Raw genomic sequence first — 21,732 nt, 5'->3', positions numbered from 1 at the left:
ACCAGGCTCCTGGCAACACCCCACTCGCCTTTCACTAGCACCCCACAACCGGGGCACCAGCAGCACCGGCTTAGCTGGAACATGGAGGGGAAAGCCCCAGGGGGCAGGCGCCCTGTCGGCCCCCAAGGCCGTGGTGACGATGCTGGGGCAGAGGAGACCCTTCGCCCATGTTGTCCTGGGTAGAGATAGGCCGGAACTGCTGTCACCCCGATGTGGGCTGGGACCCCGTGGGGGCCACCGGGGTGGCCAGGCCAGCTGGGTCCCAGCCCCCTCGGGATGCAGAAAGCTGGAGTGCCGGGCGGCTCCGGTCTCCTTTGGAGAATCCATAAGGCCACGCTGGGGATCCAGCCCCCTCACTCCTTGTTTTGACTGCCTCATGGTTCATTAATTTCCAGCTTCCCCCGCCCACCCCCACTGTGCTTGCCAGGCCTCAGCTGCCTATCTAGCAGTGCGCCCCCAGCAGGGCCCTTTCCTGGGCTTGTTCAGCCCGTCTCCCTGGGCTGCACTAGGGTACAGGGATGGCTGGTTGTTGCACCAGCTCCCAGGGAGGTGTCAGGGCCCCAGCTGCTTGTGGGGGGTCCTCATTTAACTGGTAATGCTCTGAGCTGGGGGTGATGCTGATCCACAGAGCAACACACAGGGTCTCCCCGTTCCGTGCGGCATGGGCCCTCCTACCAGCCCTAAGAGCAGCTCACCCCGTGGGTTGCCCATGCCAGGCTGGGTGCAGGGAGGGGTTGTGTGGTTTGCCCCAGGCAGGAGCAGCACTGTGTCCTCACTGCACGAGCACCAGTGCTGTGAGCTGCCCGCAGGGCTGGGCACGACCAGGAGCTCTGGCTGGGATGGTACCGCACCCTGATCAGCCCCAGACTAGCAGTGGTGCTGGGGGAGGCACAGCCCTGCCAGGGGTGGCCCATGTCTGTCACAGGCCTGGCCCCTATAGCTCATGACCGGCAGCTCTGGGCTGTCTGGGACCAGCTTGGGCGCTGGGGTGGCTGGTGCCCACCATCTCAGCAGCCCTAAATCAGCGCCCCAGGCCACACCCTGGCATCTTCCCAGCCTGCAGAGGATGGGCAGCCAAGCCCCTCCAGCCAGGGGCTCTGGGGACACACACAGCCATCGGCAAGGGCCAGTCTCTGGGTGGCGTTTGCTCCCTTGTTGCGGGGTACAAAGCGCCCTGGGTCAGCGGAGGTGTATTAGCCACCCACGGCGTGCAGTGAGAAATCCCAGCCTGGTGCTTGGCAAGGGATGAGTTTTAACACACCCAGCATTTCGTGGGAGGCGCGCAGCCAGCCACCAGTAAATACGTCACCCAGCGCTTGCCAGCAACCCTGCAGTAACAAGCCAGTGGTGGGGGCAGGCCAGCCTTCTCGGCTACCCTACAACAACAAACCGGGTTGCAGCCATCAGCGTCCGGAACCTCCAGCAAAGCCGTGAGCGCCCCAGGCCCTGCGAGTAACCCCCATCCCCAACCTGGGGCTCCAGCCAGGGACCCTCCCAGAACACGGTGCTCGCAGGCACTGGGAGGCGGCAGAGTCCAGGCTCAGTTCTCACGCCAGCTCCAGCACTGGAGGGACAAGCAGCAAGGTGGGTTGGAGCAGCAGAGAGACGCTTCGGCTGGCAGAGAGGCTGGGGCTCCGGGAGGGGCTGGGCTCTGTCAGCAGCTCCCAGCTCATGTGCTCTTTGTTGCACGCGCGGCTTGTGCCTTAGCCTGGGGGGCACCGGCTGCTCCTCCCTGGGCCAGGCCTGGCTGGCTACCAAGCCAGGTGGCAGCCCCCCGTGCAGGTCATGGTGCAGCTCCATGCCTGTGTCTACTGGGCTTCCTGGTGTCCCACAACGCCTCAGGTCCCAGAGCGCCTGAGCCCAAGGCAAGCACAGTCCCCACCAGGCTCTGCCCTGGCCACCAAGCGGCTCCTCCCCGCGCAGCAGCGTGGCCTGGTGCCATCACAGCGAGTGCTGGTTGATGCCTGTAGAAAACCAAGGACAAGGTTACCAGGAGACAGCTCCCCCTCAGCTGCCAGGGCACCCGCCCCTTTCTGCATCCCCAGCCTGGTACCTCTCCATGCCCTCCTGCAGGCCCAGCATGCAGGTCCCTGGCAGCTCCCATGGGCTGTCTGCCAGCCCCAGCCCACCCCAGGGTGCCCCTAATCCACCACCGGCCCGTGGCTGCCCGTGCACATGCCCTGGTGCAGAGCTGCCCAATCACAGCGGCTCCCACCTGTGGGCACAGCCCACGTACACCCTGGTGCTACACACACCAGCTGGCTGGACATCAGCCAGGGCGTGCGGTGGCAGAGCCTGGCCCTGCACTGCTCGAAGAGCAGCAGCTGCAGGATGCCAGAAAGCCCAGGCCCCTGGTCATGGCTCAAGACAAGGCAGGGGGACCTACCCGTTTGTCCAGGGCCAGCAAGAAGCTGTCAGATGGGCACCCCTGCAGCCAGGTTAGAACCGGGCCCTCAGGCCAGCGGTGGAGCAGCCAGACAGGGACTCAACGGGTAACAGTGCACAAATGCCACCATGTCCATAGGGGCTACAGCCAGGCAGACAGCGTGGGGGGCACGTGCTGCCAGAAAGGCCCCCCAAGCGCTCGGGGCCATGGCAGGGAGTTGGGCCCCAGGCCTCCCCGGAGCCATGGCAAGTAGCTTTCTGCGGCCACTGGCTAGCGCATGCGGTCCACAGACGCCAACCCCTCCTGGGTCCGGCCTGGAGAGAGAACAGGACAGGCTGGGACGGCACTGGAGTTTTGAGCTGAACATGTGCAACATTGCCAAGAACAGAGGAACAGCCAGACAGGGTCAGACCGAAGGTCCTTCCAGCCCAGCATCCTGTGTGACAGCTGCGGCCAACGCCGGGTGCTCCAGAGGGAATGAGAAGAACAGCTAATCATCAAGTGATCCTGTCCATCACCTGTTTCCAGCCTCTAACAGAGGCCAGGGACACCGCGCCTTACGCAGCCTGGCTAATAGCCACTGGAACATGAATTCATTTAGTTCTTTTTTAAACCCTGTTATAGTCCTGGTCTGTGCAACCTCAGCCAGCGCAGAGTTCCACAGACTGACCATGCGCTGTGCGAAGAAAAGCTACTGCTTTTTTGTTTTGGTAGTATATAGACTAGCACGGCTTCCTCTCTGTGCCTTTTGTGAGTTTTAAACCTGCTGCCTATTCATTTCTTTGGGTAACCCTGGTTCTTCTGTTATGAGGAGGAGTAAATAACTTTTCCTTATTCACTTTTTCCAGATTCAGAAAACAGCAACTAAAAATGATGAGGGTTTGGAACAGGTCCCACAGGAGGAGAGAGTAAAGAGACTGGGACTTTTCAGCTTAAAAAAGAGGAGACTGAGGGGGAATGAGGTAGAGGTACATGAAATGGTGAGTGGTGTGGGGAAGTGAACAAGGAAAAGTTATTTACTTGTGCCTATAATATCAGAACTAGGGGACACCAAATGAAATTAATGGGCAGCAGGTTTAACACAAATACAAGGAAGTTCTGCACCCAGCGCACAGCCAACCTGTGCAACTCCTCGCCACAGGAGGCTGGGGAGGCCAGGGCTGGAACAGGGTTTAAAAAGAGCTAGACCAATGGGTGGAGGTGAGGTCTGTTGATTGCTGTTAGCCAGGCTGGGGAGGAATGGTGACCCTGGCCTCTGTTTGTCACAAGCTGGAGATAGATGGCAGGAGAGAGATCACTTGATCAATACGTGTTCTGTTCACTCCCTCTGGGGCGCCCGGCACTGGCCCCTGTTGGCAGACAGGACGCTGGGCTGGATGGACCTTTGGCCATTCTTATATTCTTATGAGATGAGGCGACCACGTCTGTACATACTATCCAGATGTGGGCGTACCAGGGATTTCTATTGAGGCAATGAGATATTCTCTGTTTTGTTCTCTAGCCCTTTTTTAATGATTCCCAACATTGTTTGCTTTTTGTGACTGCCGCTGCACAGCGAGTGGATGTGTTCAGAGAACTTCCCACACTGACTCTTGAGATCTCGCTCTTGAATAGCTACGTTAGCCCCTGGTATTTTGTATGTGGGGTTGGGATTATTTTTCCAATGTGTGTTACTTTCCATTTGGCAACATTACATTTCATGTGCCCTTGCGTTGCCTGGTCACTCAGTTTGGTGAGATTCTTTAGCAGCTCTTCACAGCCCACATTGGTCTTAACTCTCTCACGCAGTTCAGTATCATCAACAAACTTACCACCTCACTGGTTACCCCTTCCACCGGATCACAGAATCACAGGGCTGGAAGGGACCTCAGGAGGTCATCTAGTCCAGCCCCCTGCTTCAAGCAGGATCAACCCCAACTAAATCATCCCAGCCAGGACCTTGTCCAGCCAGGACTTAAAAACCTCCAGGGGTGGAGATTCCACCACCTTTCTCAGTAATGCATTTTAGTGCTTCACCACCTGCCTGGGGAAGTAGTTTTTCCTAATATCCAACCTACACCTCCCCCTGTAACTTCAGACCATTGCTCCTTGTTCTGCCATCTGACACCACTTAGAACAGTTTCTCACCCTCCTCTTTAGAGCTCCCCTTCAGGAAGTTGAAGGCTGCTATTAAATCACCCCTCAGTCTTCTCTTCTGTAAACTAAACCAGCCCAAATCCCTCAGCTTCTCCTCATAGGTCTTGTGCTCCAGACCCTTCATCATTTTTGTTGCCCTCTGCTGAACCTGCTCCAACACATCCACATCCTTTTTATACTGGGGGGCCCAAAACTGGACACAATATTCTAGATGTGGCCTCACCAGTGCCGAATAGAGGGGAACAACCACTTCTCTAGATCCGCTCAAAAGGCTCCTCCTAATACACACCACTACGCCATTAGCCTTCTTGGCTACAAGCGCGCACTGTTTACTCATATCCAGCCTTTCATCCACCATAACCCCTAGGTCCCTTTCCATCGTACTGCTGCTGAGCCAGTTGGTCCCGATCCTTTATAAAGAGGTTGCATAGGATTGGTTGCTGCAACCATGGGGATGCGTTTACACCAAATCATGGGCAAAACGGGCCGAGTGAGATGTCTACTGAAAGCTACTTTCTTTGTATTGCTCCTCTGCATGGAGCCAGCCTGAGAGAGCTGCTTACATGAGGACAGGCTGTGGTACAAGGGAAGCTGGAGTGTCCGAGCAAATTGCTGGTGTGATTTCGTGGCAGCGGAGGTGCTGTGTGCGACTGGGTTGGGGCCTTACAGGGGGCCTGTAAGTAGCCCTGTCTGAGCAATCTGCATGATTTGACCCTCTCCGCATGCCCTACACAGGATGGGGCTGCCCCGGCAGACCTGCCGTGGGGAAGGGCCACGGCCCCTGCAGCCTGGCTCCCAGCTACGCCATTTGCCCATGGCGCAAGGGATGGGAGCACGCTGCGGGAGCCCAGGAGGGCAGGGCCAGTGCTGATGGAGGAGACGGAGCTGGACTGCATTACAGCTGGGCTCCAGGAATCACCCATCAGCTTGTCCCGGGATCCGGGACGAGAAAACTCTGAGCTGCTCCCATTGGGCTCCGTGCCACCCGGCTGCTCAGGCACCCGCTGCCTGTCTGCTACACCCCAGCCCCTCCTCCCAGGAGCCGCCTCCCCCGGCTGGGTGCTTATGAGCCCCAAGGGGAGACAGCCCCCCCCCCGCCGCCATCCCCAGCAATGGCAGCTGCGATTTGCCCTTAGCTCATGCGAACGGAGGGCCGGCCGCCGCCTCAGCTAGTGCTCCCTGGAAGCCGAGCGCTTGTGCAGCCGCCAGGAGAGGCTGAAGTACCACCCAGCTGATCAGCAGAGCGCCCACAGCAGGGAACCTGTGCTCCTAACGGTGGTGCGCATCCCCGCAGGCCTCAGTGCACTCAGCAAAATTTATTCCACCCGCGGGTGGAACAATTAGAGCACACCCTGCCCCCAGCCCCAGTGTTGAGAGGTCAGCAGAGGCGGGACGGAGACACCGGTGGCGGTGCCCCTCCAGGCCCTGTGGCCAGGGAGCAATACCGACCTGGAGAGCAGGCAGGGTGCCCGGAGCGCAGCCCCAGCCGGAGGGGTGGCAAGGGAGCAGGTGCCCAAGGGCCGAGCCTACCTGGGCCGGAGAGAAGCGGAGGAAGTGGAGGGTACGGATGGAGGAAGGATGGAGCATTGCAGGCTTAAGAGGTAAGAGCATCGATACCTGCCGGCGTCAGCACCAGGGCCTGCAGGATGTCGGAGAGGGAGACGATTCCCCGCGGGAAATTCCTCTCATCCACCAGCACCAGGCGATGGACCTGCCGGCCGAACCAGACCACCATCTGCCTCAGCCGCGGGGCGGGGGCCAGGTGTGGCCCAGGCGGGATGGGGGCAGGGCTCAGAGGGGGCAGTTAGCAGGGATGGGGCCAGTCAGCAGGGCTTAGAGGGGTATATGGCAGCGGCTTGGGGTCATCGAGCACGTGGGAGGGGACAGACCGTCGACAGGGTGACGTTATTGGATTTTCGAATGAACACAAGGACCAGTCTCGGAACCACCGACCCACGGGCCACGCGAGGTGTCTGATGAAGGCCGGGGATTGGCCGACACAGGCTGTTTCTCCTCCCTTGGTGTTCAAACCTCTGGCAGCAGAACACATCCTCCCTGACTAAAGGGAACTTGTCACCTCTGGCTCTCCCCTGACTGAGACTCCCTCCTCTTTGTGAGCCTGTACATTTGGCCCCTCCTCCAGAGCCCCCACTCAGGCATCTGATGAAGCGGCTCTTTGCCCATGAAAGTTTAGGCTTTGGGCGACATGACAGGGAGATATGGGGGGGGAAGGGCAGCTTCTCCTGGCTGCACCAAGCCCTGGCGAGCTGCCCCCGCCGCTTCCTTCCCCGGGAAAGCAACAACCTTGGGAGCGCCTGCCCCCATCCCCAGCCTCCGAGGGCCTAAATATGGGAGAATTCATCCCTTTTAAAAAACAAGCTGGGAGGCTCTTTTGGCGTCACAAATATGGGACCGTCCTGCCCAGTACGGGATGGTTGGTTACTCTACTTATGCTCCAAAGTATCTGTTAGTCTATAAGGTGCCACAGGACTCTGGTTGGTTTCGCAGGTACAGACCAACTCGGTTCCCCCTCTGATACTTGGCTCGGGGGCGTTATGCTGCTGGTATGTCTGTCTCCGTTTTGTATGCGAAGTTACAGGGTTGGCTCTGGGTTTTAGCAGAACCGTTAGGTGCTGGGAAGTCCCAGTGGGAGGTGAGATGATGGACTTAAGAGAGAACAGGCCTCATCAGGCTCCAGTCCACATCTCAGGAACTTAGGTGTGGATGCGTTGCCTGGACGTCCGCCAGTGGCACAACGCCCCAAGCAAGGGACATGGACATGTGACCTGATCTCGTGGTTCTCCACCGTGAATGTGGCCCAACCCCAGCACTTCCAGGTACTAGTAAGAGGAGGAGGAAGGAAGAAACCACGGGGAAGAGTGTCGAGAAAGCACAACACGAATTAGCTCATAGTGGGCTGGTTCCCTTGCCGGTAAAAGTCTGCGTCACATGCAACAGGTACCCAAGTCTCCCCCTTCTGGGAGTTTTGCCTGAGGTAGGTGAAAGTCACCCCCCGCCCCCCCGTTGTAGCATGACTGCTGCAGACCCTCCTGACAGGAGTAAAGTTCACATGATAAACTCCCGACTTGGCCTGCTCCCTTGCGCCAATCTCCGGTTTCAAAATAATCTGACGCTACTTTTCCATCCTGGTCTGCTCATCTGTGACTGCAACATTCTTGTTTCAGTTGCAAATTGATCAAGTAATTGTGTAAATCACAGGAGAGCAAATACACAAACTGAGATACCGTGTTGCAGATAGTCCAACATGAAAAAGATGGAGGAAAAAAGCCCAAACGAAAAACAAGCGGTGCTGTAGCACCTGAAAGACTAACCAATTCACTAGGTAATGAGCTTTCGTAGGTAAGACCCACTTCTGAAATGTGTTTGTTTTCAAGGTGCTAGAGGACTGCTTGTTTTTGTGACTCTGCAGACTAACAGGGCTACCCCTCTGATACAAGAGTTAAGTCTTTCACTAAAGTTGACATGGGGTTCACGAGAGGAGAAGTGGTTATCTTCTCTTCCCCAGAGTGAGGGCGTGAGTCCTGTGGTATTGTCTGGGAAAGAAGTTTGGCTCCCTCTGCTTAAAAGTCAGGCTATACCCTGGGCAGACACTATTTGGTCTGCAACCTCCTTCTTGTCTCCAATCTCCAGGCTGCAGCTGGCAGGGACATCTAAGCTATGAACTGTACTTGACTGGACATTCAGCCCAGCCTGACAAAGGACACACTCCAAAGACGATGAAGACAGCAGGTTATTCCACCGGCTGCTGCCTGCACCAAGTCCTTTGCAATTGGTTTCGGTAATTTGATTCCTTTAACGGCTTCACTCTGACTCTTTTCTTTCTCTCTGTTATTAGTAACTCCTTAGATTTCAGGTTCTAAAGCACCGGCCCAGCCTGCTGCTTTGGGTAAGAGCTGAATCTCCATTGCCCTGGGAATGTGACTGGAAGAGCCTGTCCAGATATGGTGAGACTGGCTTTCATAGCCTCTCACCTGTGCGAGGAGGGGACGGACCTGGGCACCAGGGAAGCTGGGCAGCCTGAGGGATTTGCTGGTGTGACGGCTGGCTGGCCAGAGAGGCAGCAGAGGTGCTCGGTGCGATGGGCTTGGTGCCTTAGAGTGGAGGACCCCAGTCCGGGCTGTAAGTGGCCTGGTTTTGAGCTATTTGCCCAGGTCTGTCTCTCTCAGCAGTGCCTGGGAACCCTCCTTGCATTACAGTGGGTCACGAAGTGGGGAGGCTCCCAGAGGGGTGGGCAAAATCCAGACCAGGGCTGGAGTCGGGCGGGGGCAACACGAGTCCAGGGGTGTATAACATGAGTGCTGAGCCAGACGGACACCCAGATGGGAGCCAGTCCCGCCCCCCCCCCAGCCCCACCTGCTCCTTTGCGATGCGGTCGATGACGTCGCCCATGGTCTCGTGGGGGTAGCAGGTGAGCACGCCCTCCAGACAGACCGTGCGCCGGTTCAGCGCCTCCCCCACGCTCATGTCCAAGTGGTTGTAGATTTTCTGGGCAGCCAGGTGCTGGGGACAGATGGCTGCACTCAGGGCCCAGGCCAGGCACCAGAGATCCCTGCCCCTTAGTGTGGGCACCCCGCTGGCCTGGCCACCCCACAATACACCCCTCAGCCTGGGCGAGGGGATTCCCCTTCATCTCTCCTCTAAGCTTCTGTGCTGTGAAACACCGGCTGCATCACCCCAGAGGTGGCTGCACCATAGAGGGGTGTAATGGAGTGGGGGGGGTGCATGTGTGAGTCAGGCTGGATGTCCGAGGCAAGCAGCAGCTCCCAGTGGCTAAGGATGACCCTGGGGCTACAACTGGCAGGTAACGCCTCTGCCTGAACAAAGAGCAGGGAGGAGCTGAGCTGGGTTTTGAATCGGGGGCGGCAGTTAGAGGCTAGGAAAAGGGAGAGCTGGAAGGCAGCCAGCCTGAGGAGGGGGAAAGCTACACCCCAGAGGGGCACCGCTTGGGGTCTTCTCCCCAGGACAGGTTGGAAGGACTGTCTCTGGCGGCTATGCTGTTGCTTCTGTGAGAAACTGGACATCTGTTGCCTAATAAACCTGCTGTTGTACCTGCTAAGTGAGAGTCTCTCCTGCCAGCAAACGGGGTGCAGTGCAGGGGGACCCCTAAACCCCATCACAAGGGGGTGGCTGCCCAACACTCTGGAGCTGAAAGAGCAAGGGGCAGGGGAGGTAACATCCCCCGGCGGCCCTGGGGGGCTGTTCTCCCCTGCCTGGAGCCAGCAACCATACTCACAATTACGTCAAACCTGGAGTACAGCCCCACGACCTTGCCTGGAAGGAGAGAGCCGGGGTTACTGGCAGGGACAGCACAGGGATGGGGCCAGCAGTTGGCATGGGGGACGGGTCACCAGGGGGAGCGGCAGGTCCGAGGTCCTCCAGCGATTCGAGGACAGCGAGAGCTTGGCTGTGCGGAGGGGCATGGCCCTGAGGGATGGGGGCCTGGCGGCAGCTGCTCAGGGTGGCTGGGGTTGGAGCAGCCCAGGGAGTGAGCCCAGCAAGAGGGCCCAGGAGGTGGCCAGGGAGCACTCAGGGAAGGTGGCTGGGCTGCTGGGGTCCCCCAGGCTCCGCCCGTACCAGCTGCATTGACAACGGGCAGGGCCGACACCCGGCGGTCGACGAAGATCTCCAGGGCCATGTAGACGGGCGCCGTCTCCAGCACCGTGGCCACGTCCCGGAAGGTGCCCACACCCAGCTCCTGGATGGTCCTCTGCAGGAACTGTGGCTTGGGCAGCATGGTCCCCTGTGCAGGCGAAGGGCACCAGTCGGGGGCTGCTCCCGGGCACACACCCAGGGCCCTGTTCTGCGGGACCTGGCTGGGCCAAGGTGGCACCTGCTCAGGTCCGCGCTCCAGGCCCACCCTGGCAGTGCCCTGGGCTCTAGGGCCGCGCAAGGCGACCTGGGGTCCCTCGCATCAGACCAAGGGCAGCGGCTCTACAGACCTCCCCAGGCACAGGTACAGGCTGCACCCAAGCACTGCACGGCCGCACACTCACTCTGCAAGCACATGTCCCCTGGACACACCCTGCCTGTACACACCCTGCCTGCACACACACCTCTGTACACACCCTGCCTGTACACCTCCCCCGTACACACCCTGCCTGCACACACACCTCTGTACACTCCTTACCTGTACACACCCTGCCTGCACACACACCTCTGTACACACCCTGCCTGTACACCTCCCCCGTACACACCCTGCCTGCACACACACCTCTGTACACACCCTGCCTGTACACCTCCCCCGTACACACCCTGCCTGCACACACACCTCTGTACACTCCTTATCTGTACACCTCCCCCCAACGCACTCTGCCTGCACGCACACCTCTGTACACTCCTTACCTGTACACACCCTGCCTGCACACACACCTCTGTACACACCCTGCCTGTACACCTCCCCCGTACACACCCTGCCTGCACACACACCTCTGTACACACCCTACCTGTACACCTCCCCCCAACGCACTCTGCCTGCACGCACACCTCTGTACACACCTTACCTGTACACCTCCCCCATACACACCCTGCCTGCACACACACCTCTGTACACACCTTACCTGTACACCTCCCCCGTACACACCCTGCCTGCACACACACCTCTGTACACTCCTTATCTGTACACCTCCCCCCAACGCACTCTGCCTGCACGCACACCTCTGTACACACCTTACCTGTACACCTCCCCCATACACACCCTGCCTGCACACACACCTCTGTACACACCTTACCTGTACACCTCCCCCGTACACACCCTGCCTGCACACACACCTCTGTACACTCCTTACCTGTACACACCCTGCCTGCACACACACCTCTGTACACACCCTGCCTGTACACCTCCCCCGTACACACCCTGCCTGCACACACACCTCTGTACACACCTTACCTGTACACACCCTGCCTGCACACACACCTCTGTACACACCCTGCCTGTACACCTCCCCCGTACACACCCTGCCTGCACGCACAGGCACTGACCCCCACTCACGAAGATGTGCAGGAACTTGAGGATGCGCTTGTGGGTCAGGATGTGCAGCACGTTCCCCGCGAGCGGGTCGATCACCGGCAGCCGGTGGATCTTGTTCTTGATCAGGGAGTAGACAGCGTCGAAGAGGCTGCGGGGGGAGGTGGTGACAAGAGCCTTGGGCAGGACCGGCCCATGTTCCGGGGCGCAGGGCAGCCTGGAGCGGTGCCAGGGACCGGCGGCTCCAGGGCTCTGCTGCACAACCCGCCCCGGCTCCCCTCATCCCCAGGCCCCAGATCCAGCCCCCCACCTGGCCTGGTGCTGCATTCTGCCAGGGTGGGTCTGCTCTGGCACTGCCAGACCCCTGCCTCCCACGCCCTTCCCCCCCACCAGGCCCCCGTTACCCCACCTCCCCAATCCCACCTAGACCCCCCTGCCCCATCCTTAGCCCCTGCCAGCCCCAACCCTGATCCCCACACCCCAAGCCCCAGCCAGACCCATTTCCCCCCAGCTCTGCTGCCCCCTCCCACTTCTCCCCTCCCCTCCAGCCCTGCCCCACTCCCCACAGCCTCATCCAGGCTCCCCTCCCCTGGCAGCCGTGCATCGGCCTGGCTCCTGGGCTAGCAATGGCACCACCCATTGGGGGGCCCCCCGGAGCCCAGGTCCCAGCAGGCTCCATCCAGGGCAGCCAGGCCAGAGCCAGGCGCCCTGGTCCAGAGCACCCCCCACATGGCCGGGGCGTGGCTTTACCTGTCATTGGGGGAGATGGAGACCAAGGGCTTCAGGGAGCCTTGCAGATAAACCTCTGGGAGGGAAGCAAAGGGGAGAGCTGGGGGTCAGGAGTGCTGGAGGGGCGCGGAGCCGAGGGATAGCCCCGTGGTTAGCACAGGGGCCTTGTAAACCCCGGGCTGGGAGCTCAGCCCTCCAGGGGCCCGGGCTGGTTATACTTTAAGAAACCCATCAGGGATGCCCTCGGTCCGGCCGTGGGGGCAGGACTGGTCCTGGTGACTTCGCACGGTCCCTTCCAGCTCTATGGGCCAAGCAGGGGGAAAGCGGGGCAGAGGATGAGAGCGGGGCTGGGGTTGGGCCCTCTGCCAGGGGGCAGCAGGAGGGTTTCCAGCACAGGCCAGGCCCTTGACAGGGCAGCAGAGGGAGCTTAACTTGCAGACCCCGGGGCTGGAGGTGGCAGAGTCTGTGCCAGGGCCACAGCTGCCCTAGTGCTCCGTGGGAGGGGAGAGGGTGAGCTCAGCAATGCCGGGGGCAGACCCCACGTGGGGAAAGGAGCTGGAGCCCTGTGGTGTAGTGGGGGATTGGTGTGTACCGCACAGAGGGTGGGGGGCTCCTGCCGAGGGTAACCTGGGGACCAGGTGACACCTCTGGGCTGTAGACAAAGGGGGAGGTGGAGCCAGAGGGGTTTGAATTGGAACTGGGAGTTGGAAGCAGTGAGTCTGGGCTGGGAGAGAGAGACACAGGAGGGGGCAAGGCCCCGGCTCTGGGGGCCCCTCGGTGCCTCCTCTCCCCAGCATGGATGGGACTGGCTGTCTCTGCCGGCTGCACTGACCCCTCTGTACGATGCTGTGTCCTGTCGGCTAATGAACCCGCTGTTCTCCTGCCGAGTGAGAGTCACTCCTGCCTGCGGACGGGTGCAGAGCCTGGGGACCCCTGAATTCCATCATGTCCCCACTTCATCCTCTGCCCTGTACACCCCCTGCCCCCACTGCAACCCTCCAGCCCCTACCTCTCCAGGTCTCAATTTTATGCTCTTCCAGCTCGTAGATCTGCACCTGTGGTGCCGGGAAAGGAGGGTGAGGCAGACAGCATGCCCGGGCCAGGAAGCAAAGGGGAACCCATGGGGGAAGCTTGGGGGCACTGGAAGCTGTTTCCGGGGGCAACAACATGTGGGCCCCACAGCATCATGCACCACCCATCTGGCATCTGGTCAGCTCCCTTGTCCGGCAGCTCCAGAAGGGACGTGTCCCTGGCCGGCTGGCTCAGCCCAGGGAACACACCCTGCCCCTGGCCTAGTCCTAACACTGATCCAGCCACCAATAGGTCCCCCCCGACCCACTGCACCTCCCCAGGGAATGACCAGCCCCACTGGCACTGGGGCCTGGCACGTGCCCAGCTGTGTAACCCCCTCCCTGCCCTTCTCCCCACCGCAGGCAGCTGCTGCTGTGCGAGCAGCTCCCAGCCCCCAGCGGCAAGTGATGTCTGGGGAAGCCGTGGGACAGAGTCCCCCAAGGGTGGGGCTGAGGCCTGGCCCGCTCAGCTCACCAGTGAGGACCGGTAGTAGCGGTGCAGGATGTTGATGAAGTCCGTGATGGTCAGCATCCCTGCGGCGGGGGATAGGCAGGGTCAGGGAGCAGCCAGCTGTTCACTGGGCACACAGTGGGCACACAGGGGGCACTTCTGCCCCCCACCCAGTGCCCCGTGGAGAGGTGCCTGCCTCCATCCACGCCGGGGCAAGAGGCAGCTGGGCCCCACTGCACATTGGCCACTTGGCTTCTCTGCTGAGCCAGACACTGGGGCTCTGGGTGCAGCCTACAAGGGCAGAACAAACTCCATGGTCAGGTGCCAGGGCCACAGAGCAACTGGCATCATGGGCAAGAGGCCAAGCAAAGACAAGCATGGGAAAAACCAGTGCCTGCGCCAGCTGTTCCCTGGAGCACAGCGGGGCACGGGTCATGTCCAGGGACATCAGTGCCACGCCGGGCACCTGAGGGGCATCGGTGCCACGCCGGGCATCGGGAGGTGTGTTTGCCATGCCGGGCAGCCAAGGTGGAGATCGCTGAGCTCCCTGTCAGTCCAGCAGGGCTTGGGCATCCCCGGCGCAGGGCACAGCCTGCAGCCCCACCCATTCTGTGCCATCCTAGCCCTGGCGTGGCTTCATTGTTGCCCTTGGCCCAAGGCACTCACCCACAAAGCACTGCTGCTTGTTGTCCCAGAGCGGGGCGGCCCGTACCCCATTGGCCACCAGAGCCAGGAAAGCCTTCTTCATCTGCAAGCCAAGCAGAGGCGCTGTCAGACCTGGCAGCAGGGGGGTGTTCCGGGGTTTGGAGCCGAATAGTCGGAGCCCTGTTGCAGGCGGCATCTGCGTTTGCACCACGCCCTGTGCGCAGCGGGGCCGGGAGGGGCTGCGGACAGCTGGCGAGGCGCTGGCTCGGTTTGGGTCACTGCCCTGTTGGAAGGGATGGGGGCTGGCCCCATACCCGTACGCTCAGCGGTGCCTGCAAAAACCCTCCTGTGTCACAGGGGACAGCACGGCTGGGGGCAGGAGGAGGGGACCCCTGGGCCCCAGGGCAGCCCCCCCCGAGCAACACCGGGCTCCAGGCTCCCCAGCACTCACCTGCAGCGTGGTGTCAAACACCAGCAGCTTGGAGCTGGTGGGGATGGCGTCGTAGCAGCTGTGCTCCCTCAGGAAGTGCATGTAGGGCTCGGCCTGGGGGCCCTGGAACACGGCATTCGGGCACAGTATTGGCACCTCGATGGGCAGAGGAAGGCTCCTGGGGTCAGAGTCCACAGCCTGGCCATCCGTGCCAGCATCGGAGCGCTCGCTGGGGCCCATCACCATGGTGTCGGAGCCAGCCTGCCTGGGATCGGCGGCCTCGCTGGGGCCCACAGCCCTGTTGTCGGAGCCCACCACCCTGGCATCTGCCCCTGGTTCCTGGGCACTGGGGCCCAGGCTGGAGGCTGCCTCGCAGGTCTCTGGCTCCGGGAAGGAACCTAGCAGGGTGAGGTCGCACGCTAGGACTCCAGCCCAGCAGGCCTGGGACAGGACAGGCAGGGCTGGCACCAGGGCCCCATGGCACTTTCTGCGGTGGGATCAGCGCCCCTCTGCCCCGAGAAGCTGGCGTCGTGCTTTGCCCTGGCCGCTCCTCTCCCACACAGCCAGGTGGCTGGCCCATGGGCTCCGTGTGCCCAGCCCTCAGCTCGGGGCACAGCCGAGCAGCCCTGGGGGGTCTTGGCTTTGTGACCGCGACAATCGGGGGTGTCGGTGGGGCTCAGGCAGACACTGACCCCCGGCTGAGTCAGGAAGGGGAATGGGGAGCAGAGGGTCCCACCCTCCTCTGGGGCGTTCGGAGTCGGTGGGGGATGTGCCTGGGCCCGGGGCGTCCCCAGGCTCAATTAGCTGTGTGGCCGGCGGGGAGAACCAGGATGGGGAGGGGCTGCAGGCTGGCCGTGGGGGGCACCGTGGAGGTCGTGGGGCTGAGAGGTGACACTTTTCCTGCACAGATGAGTGAAGCTGCTCAGGCAGCCAGTGCCCCCCAGCCTCCCGCCCCCACAACCCTCATTCACCTGCTTTCTCTGAGCGGAGACCCGTGGCCAGCGGCCGAACCTGGGGGGCAGAGAGAAATCAGTGGGGATGGGAGTTAAAGCTGGGCCCAGCCAAGGAGTCTGCAAGAATCAGGCCCAGCTGGCTCATGGGGCAGCAGACAGAACAGGCTGGTGCCAAACCAATGGTGCTTCCCTGCCACTAGCCCACCCTCAGCGCAGGCCCGAGCCGTGGGCATGGCCAGCCCCTCTCGACAGGGTGTGATGGAGTGGGGGGAGTGCATGTGTAAGACAAGCCGAGCAGCTCCCAGCGGCTAAGGATGACCCTGGGGCTATAACCGAGGCTGGCAGGTAACACCTCTGCCCTGCACAAAGAGGAGGGTGAAGCCAAGTTGTTTTTAAATCGGAGGCGGCAGTTAGAGGCTGGGGGGGAGAGGGAGCTGGAAGGCAGCCAGCCTGGTGAGGGGGAAGCTACACCCCAGAGGGGCCCCACTCGGGCTCCTCTCCCCAGGACGGGTTGGAAGGACTGTCTCTGCCGGCTACACTGACGCTTCTGTGAGAAACTGGGCGTCTGTTGCCTAATAAACCTCCTGTTGTACCTGCTGAGTGAGAGTCACTTCTGCCTGTGGCCGGGGTGCAGTGCATGGGGACCCCTGAACCCCATCACACTGGTGTCAGAAGTGGGATGCACTGCACCCACAGATGAGCTCCCAGCAGTGGCTGACTGAGTGCAGGAGAAGGAAGGAGCCTCACAAGAGCCAGAGGGGGAACAGAGCCATTCCCGCAGCTGCTGCTGGTGAGTGGATACCCCGGGAGACAGCGGGGAGATGGATTATACCCGACTCCTGAAGGCAGAGCTAGCGGGGCTGTGCAGAGAGAGGGGCCTGACCGCGGGGAAGGCGACCAAGGCCCAGCTGATTGCCCAGCTGGAAGAGAATGACCGATCTGGGGGGGCAGAGCCTGTCCCGACAGAAAGTGGCTGGTCACCCCCAGGAAGCATTTCGGATTCTCCGACAGGAGCAGGGGCTCGACGCCGTCAGACAGACGCGGTGCCCGCCAGGTCGCGCTCAGCTAGCGGTGGTCCATCGCGGGCAGAGTCCCCCGCCGCAGAGCTGCGACGGCTGGAGCTCGAGGTGAGATTAAAGGAATTGGAAGCCCAGGAACGGCAGAGGGAACACGAGCGCCAGGAACGGGAAAGAGAGCGTGAGCACGAGCGCCAGCTACAAGAGCGACAGCAGGAGGAGAGAGAGCGAGAACGGAAGGAGAGAGAGCGAGAGCGGGAGCACGAGCGGGCCATAGCGGAAGCGAGACGCCAAGAGGCCCCAGCTGCGGTAAGCGGGGAGAGGGCCAGACGGCTCGGGGTGGCCAGTCACTTGGACACGCGTGTGCTGGCCCAGTGTCAGGACCCAGGGGACATGGACGAGTTCCTTACCGCCTTTGAGCGAGCCTGTGAGTTGCATGAGGTTCCCCCAGATGAGTGGCTCCGGCACCTCACCCCCTTGCTGGGCCAGAAGGCCGCAGCGGTGCTCAGCCAGCTGGTGGGGCTGCAGCCTGGGGACTATGAACGGGTCAAACAGGCCCTGCTGCATGAGTTCGGGCTGACTCCGGAGATGTACAAGAAGAAATTCCAGGAGGCGCAGAAGAGGCCAGAGGAAACCCATGTAGATACAACCGCCCGCCTGAAGCAATACTACCAGAAGTGGGCGTTCGGAATGGGAGTCCAGTCCGTAGAGGACCTGATCAAGCTGGCGGTCGTGGAGCGAATCTACGAGATGTGCGCACCTGACCTGAGGGTGTGGATCGTGGACCGGAAGCCAGGGGATTCACACGATGCAGGGAAACTGGCAGATGACTTCACAAACAGCCGGGCCAGGTTTGAAAGTGAGCCCCACAAAGAGAGGGAGTGTCGGAGAGAGAGGGAGTCCCGGAGGGAGAGGGAGTCCTGGAGAAACTGAGAATCTCAGAGAGACCAGTCCCTAACTGTACGACAGAGGGGACCACCTCTTGGGCAAGCCCAGGAAAGAGGGGCCAGCCACCCACCCCCCAGAGAGCCAAGCACAGCCTGGACAGAGCAGCCGGCCCAAGGGACACAACAAGACCCAGGCTGTTATCGCTGTGGGCGAAAGGGGCATAGAGCAGCCCAGTGCCCCAGGCTCCCAGACAGGTTGAGCAGGCCGGGGGGTCATGGAGTCAACTGGGTGGGGTCCCAGAAGCCAGAGGGGCTGGCGGCCAAGGCGGGTGGTGCTGACAATGGGCACTCGGATTGGGCCGAGTCCGCCCCACAGACCAGCTCCTCAGGGGGACCAAATGCTCAGAGGCCAGTTTACAGAGTGGGGGCGGCAATGCCTCTGTGGAGCAAGTGTCTCAAACACCTCGAGGTAGACGGGAAAAAGGTCACGGGGTTCTGGGACACAGGCGCTGACGTGACGCTGGCCCGACCCGGGGTGGTGGCACCAGGCTGCATGATACCCGATTCCCACCTGACGATAACAGGAATTGATGGGACCCCTTTCAAGGTGCCCATGGCGAGGGTGCACCTGAAATGGGGGAAGAAGGAAGGCCCCAAGGAAGTGGGCGTGCACAGCCATTTGCTGGCGGATGTACTGATGGGGGCTGACCTGGAGAACTGGCAAGGTGAACGCCCTCGTGCCCTGGTCCTGACCCGTAGCCAAAGAAAACGAGGGGTGCGCTCCCCAGATTCAGGGGTACAGGCCCAGCCAAAGTCACAGGAGCCACAGGGGCCAACCCTGAGAGAAAGGGGGCCCCCAAAAACCAGATCTCACAGGCCAGGGGTGCTGGAGCCAGGCAGGGACGGGGAAGTAGCATCCGCTCCTGCCCGAGCGGAAGAATTCCAGGCAGAGCAGCAGAGAGACCCCTCCTTGCAGAAGCTGAGGGAACTGGCCAGTCTCAGCCCAGCTCCACAGCTGGGGGAGGGCTGCAGGGAGAGATTCCTGTGGGAAAAGGGATTCCTGTACCGGAAATGGGCTCCCAGATGCAAAGCGGAGCCATGGAAGGTCCAGAGGCAACTGGTGGTTCCCCAAAAGTACCGGCGCAGGCTGCTGTACCTAGCCCATGATGTCCCGCTCGCAGGACACCAGGGGATCCACCGCACCAGGAGAAGGTTGTTACAGAACTTTTTCTGGCCAGGGATCTTTGCAGCTGTCCGTCTGTATTGCCTGTCCTGCGATCCCTGCCAGAGGGTGGGGAAGAGCCGGGACAAGGGGAAAGCTGCCCTGAAGCCACTGCCCATCATAGAGGAGCCTTTCCAGAAAGTGGCTATAGACATAGTGGGCCCCTTCAGCAAGGCAACGCGTTCGGGGAAGAAATATATTTTGGTAGTGGTAGATTTTGCCACGCGATACACAGAAGCTGTGGCCTTGACCTCTATCGACGCTGACACCGTGGCAGATACACTGCTGTCCATTTTCAGCAGAGTGGGGTTCCCCAAGGAGGTCCTCACAGATCAGGGGTCCAACTTCATGTCGGCCCTACTGCAAAGCTTGTGGGACAAGTGTGGAGACCGGCACACCTGGGCCACAGCCTACCACCCGCAGACCAATGGGCTGGTGGAGAGGTTCAATGGGACTCTGAAGCAGATGCTGAGAACCTTCATGAATCAGCACCCCCATGACTGGGACAAGTACTTACCCCACCTGCTGTTTGCATACAGGGAGGTGCCCCAGGAATCCACGTGGTTCTCCCCGTTTGAGCTGCTGTACGGAAGGAGGGTACGGGGACCCTTGGACTTGCTCAGAGAAGAGTGGGAGGGGACGGCCTCTCCTGAAGGGGAGTCAGTGGTACAGTATGTACTGACCTTCCGGGAAAAACTCACCGAGCTCATGGGCCTGGCCAGGGAGAACCTCTCCATGGCCCAAAGGAAGCAAAAGGTCTGGTATGACCGTAACGCCAGGGCCCGAGCCTATGCCACCGGGGACCAAGTGATGGTCCTTGTACCTGTGCGGCGGAACAAGCTGCAAGCGGCCTGGGATGGGCCCTTCAAGGTTGTCAAACAGCTAAATGACGTGAATTATGTGGTGGAACTGTCGAACCGGGCCCACAGCCACTGGGTCTATCATGTGAACATGATGAAACCTTACTGGGACAGACAGAACTTGGTGCTGGCCGTGTGCAGACACTGGGAGGGGCAGGGGGATGATCCCTTGGTGGATTTACTCACAAGGACTGGAGCCGGCTCCTTGCTGGAGTCTATTCCCCTCTCAGACCAGCTGACCCCTGCCCAGCAGACGGAGATCAAGGAGGTGCTGCATTCGCATCAACAGCTGTTCTCGGACAGACTCGGACTCACTGACCTGGCTGTCCACCGAATAGAGACAGGCACCCACGCCCCTATCAAGTGTGTGCCATTCAGAGCCACAGGGAGGACGGCTCAGGACATAGAGCGGGAGGTTGAAGACATGCTGGCTCTGGGGGTGATCCAACCCTCCTCCAGCCCCTGGGCCTCTCCCGTGGTGTTAGTCCCTAAAAAAGATGGGTCTGTTCGGTTTTGTGTGGACTATCGCAAGCTTAACGCCATCACTGTCTCGGACGCCTACCCCATGCCCAGGCCTGATGACCTTTTAGACAAGCTGGGGGGAGCCCGTTACCTCACCACCATAGACCTCACCAAGGGGTACTGGCAAGTGCCATTAGACCAAGATGCCTGGCTCAAGTCGGCTTTCATCACTCCTGTGGGGCTCTACGACTTCCTGGTCCTGCCCTTTGGCCTCAAGGGGGCACCCGCTACCTTCCAGCGTCTGGTGGACCAGCTACTGAAAGGGATGGAGAGCTTTGCCCTGGCTTACATGGACAACATTTGCATCTTCAGGCAGACGTGGGAGGACCATGTGTCCCAACTCAAGCAGGTGCTGGACCGACTCCAGAAGGCCGGTCTGACTATCAAGGCAGGGAAGTGCAAGGTGGGGATGGCTGAGGTGACCTACCTGGGCCACAAGGTGGGCAGCGGCTGCTTAAAGCCAGAGCCAGCTAAAGTGGAGGCTGTCAGAGACTGGCCAACACCCCAGACTAAGAAACAGGTCCAGGCCTTCATTGGGATGGCGGGGTACTACCGGAGGTTTGTGCCCCATTTTAGCTCCATCGCAGCCCCCCTCACGGAGCTGTGTAAAAAGGAAAAGCCTGACAAGGTGGTCTGGACCGAGCAGTGCCAAGAGGCTGTGATGGAGTGGGGGGGGTGCATGTGTGAGTCAGGCTGGATGTCTGAGGCAAGCAGCAGCTCCCAGTGGCTAAGGATGACCCTGGGGCTACAACTGGCAGGTGACACCTCTGCCTGAACAAAGAGCAGGGAGAAGCTGAGCTGAGTTTTTGAATCGGGGGGGCGGGAGTTAGAGGTTGGAAAAGGGAGAGCTGGAAGGCAGCCAGCCTGAGGAGGGGGAAGCTACACCCCAGAGGGGCACCCCTCGGGGTCTTCCCCCCAGGACAGGTTGGAAGGACTGTCTCTGGCTGCTATGCTGTTGCTTCTGTGAGAAACTGGACATCTGTTGCCTAATAAATCTGCGGTTGTACCTGCTGAGTGAGAGTCTCTCCTGCCAGCGGACGGGGTGCAGTGCAGGGGGACCCCTGAACCCCATCACACTGGTGTCAGAAGTGGGATGCACTGCACCCACGGATGAGCTCCCAGCAGTGGCTGACTGAGCACCAGAGAAGGAAGGAGTCTCACAAGAGCCAGAGAGGGAACAGAGCCATTCCTGCAGCTGCTGCTGGTGAGTGGATACCCCGGGAGATAGCGGGGAGATGGATTATACCCGACTCCTGAAGGCAGAGCTAGCGGGGCTGTGCAGAGAGAGGGGCCTGACCGTGGGGAAGGCAACCAAGGCCCAGCTGATTGCACGGCTGGAAGAGAATGACCGATCCAGGGGGGCAGAGCCTGTCCCGACAGAAAGTGGCCGGTCAGCCTCGGGAAGCGTTTCGGATTCTCCGACAGGAGCAGGGGCTCGAC

General features: G+C 60.6%; 1 protein-coding gene across 5 annotated transcripts in view; it reads right to left on the bottom strand.

Annotated features, from left to right (window-relative positions):
* Positions 1 to 98: 98 nt before the first annotated feature.
* Positions 99 to 21,732, bottom strand: part of PRKAG3 (protein kinase AMP-activated non-catalytic subunit gamma 3) — a 37,419-nt gene continuing 15,785 nt past the window's right edge. The window contains exons 2-14 of one of the 5 annotated variants that reach the window (XR_012646417.1): positions 15,804 to 15,843; positions 14,854 to 15,230; positions 14,424 to 14,505; positions 13,782 to 13,840; positions 13,246 to 13,291; positions 12,258 to 12,312; positions 11,532 to 11,658; positions 10,118 to 10,283; positions 9,777 to 9,814; positions 8,897 to 9,043; positions 6,140 to 6,233; positions 2,387 to 2,700; positions 1,830 to 1,964 (exon numbers count right to left, since the gene is read on the bottom strand). Coding sequence is in view for 2 of the 5 variants with exons in the window: in XM_075001533.1 (XP_074857634.1) it covers positions 2,657 to 2,700; positions 6,140 to 6,233; positions 8,897 to 9,043; positions 9,777 to 9,814; positions 10,118 to 10,283; positions 11,532 to 11,658; positions 12,258 to 12,312; positions 13,246 to 13,291; positions 13,782 to 13,840; positions 14,424 to 14,505; positions 14,854 to 15,230; positions 15,804 to 15,843 (1,275 nt within the window). In the remaining 3 variants the exon portion in view is untranslated. Of the gene's footprint in view, positions 2,701 to 6,052; positions 6,234 to 8,896; positions 9,044 to 9,776; positions 9,815 to 10,117; positions 10,284 to 11,531; positions 11,659 to 12,257; positions 12,313 to 13,245; positions 13,292 to 13,781; positions 13,841 to 14,423; positions 14,506 to 14,853; positions 15,231 to 15,803; positions 15,844 to 21,732 lie in introns of all 5 variants that reach the window. The other 4 variants (XR_012646418.1, XM_075001533.1, XM_075001535.1 and 1 more) reach the window with 4 other exon arrangements.

Source organism: Carettochelys insculpta, chromosome 8 (genome assembly GCF_033958435.1).
Source record: "Carettochelys insculpta isolate YL-2023 chromosome 8, ASM3395843v1, whole genome shotgun sequence".
Taxonomy (NCBI): Eukaryota; Metazoa; Chordata; order Testudines; family Carettochelyidae; genus Carettochelys; species Carettochelys insculpta.
Note: the sequence above shows the minus strand (reverse complement) of the source record. Positions and strands in the feature narration are given on the sequence as shown.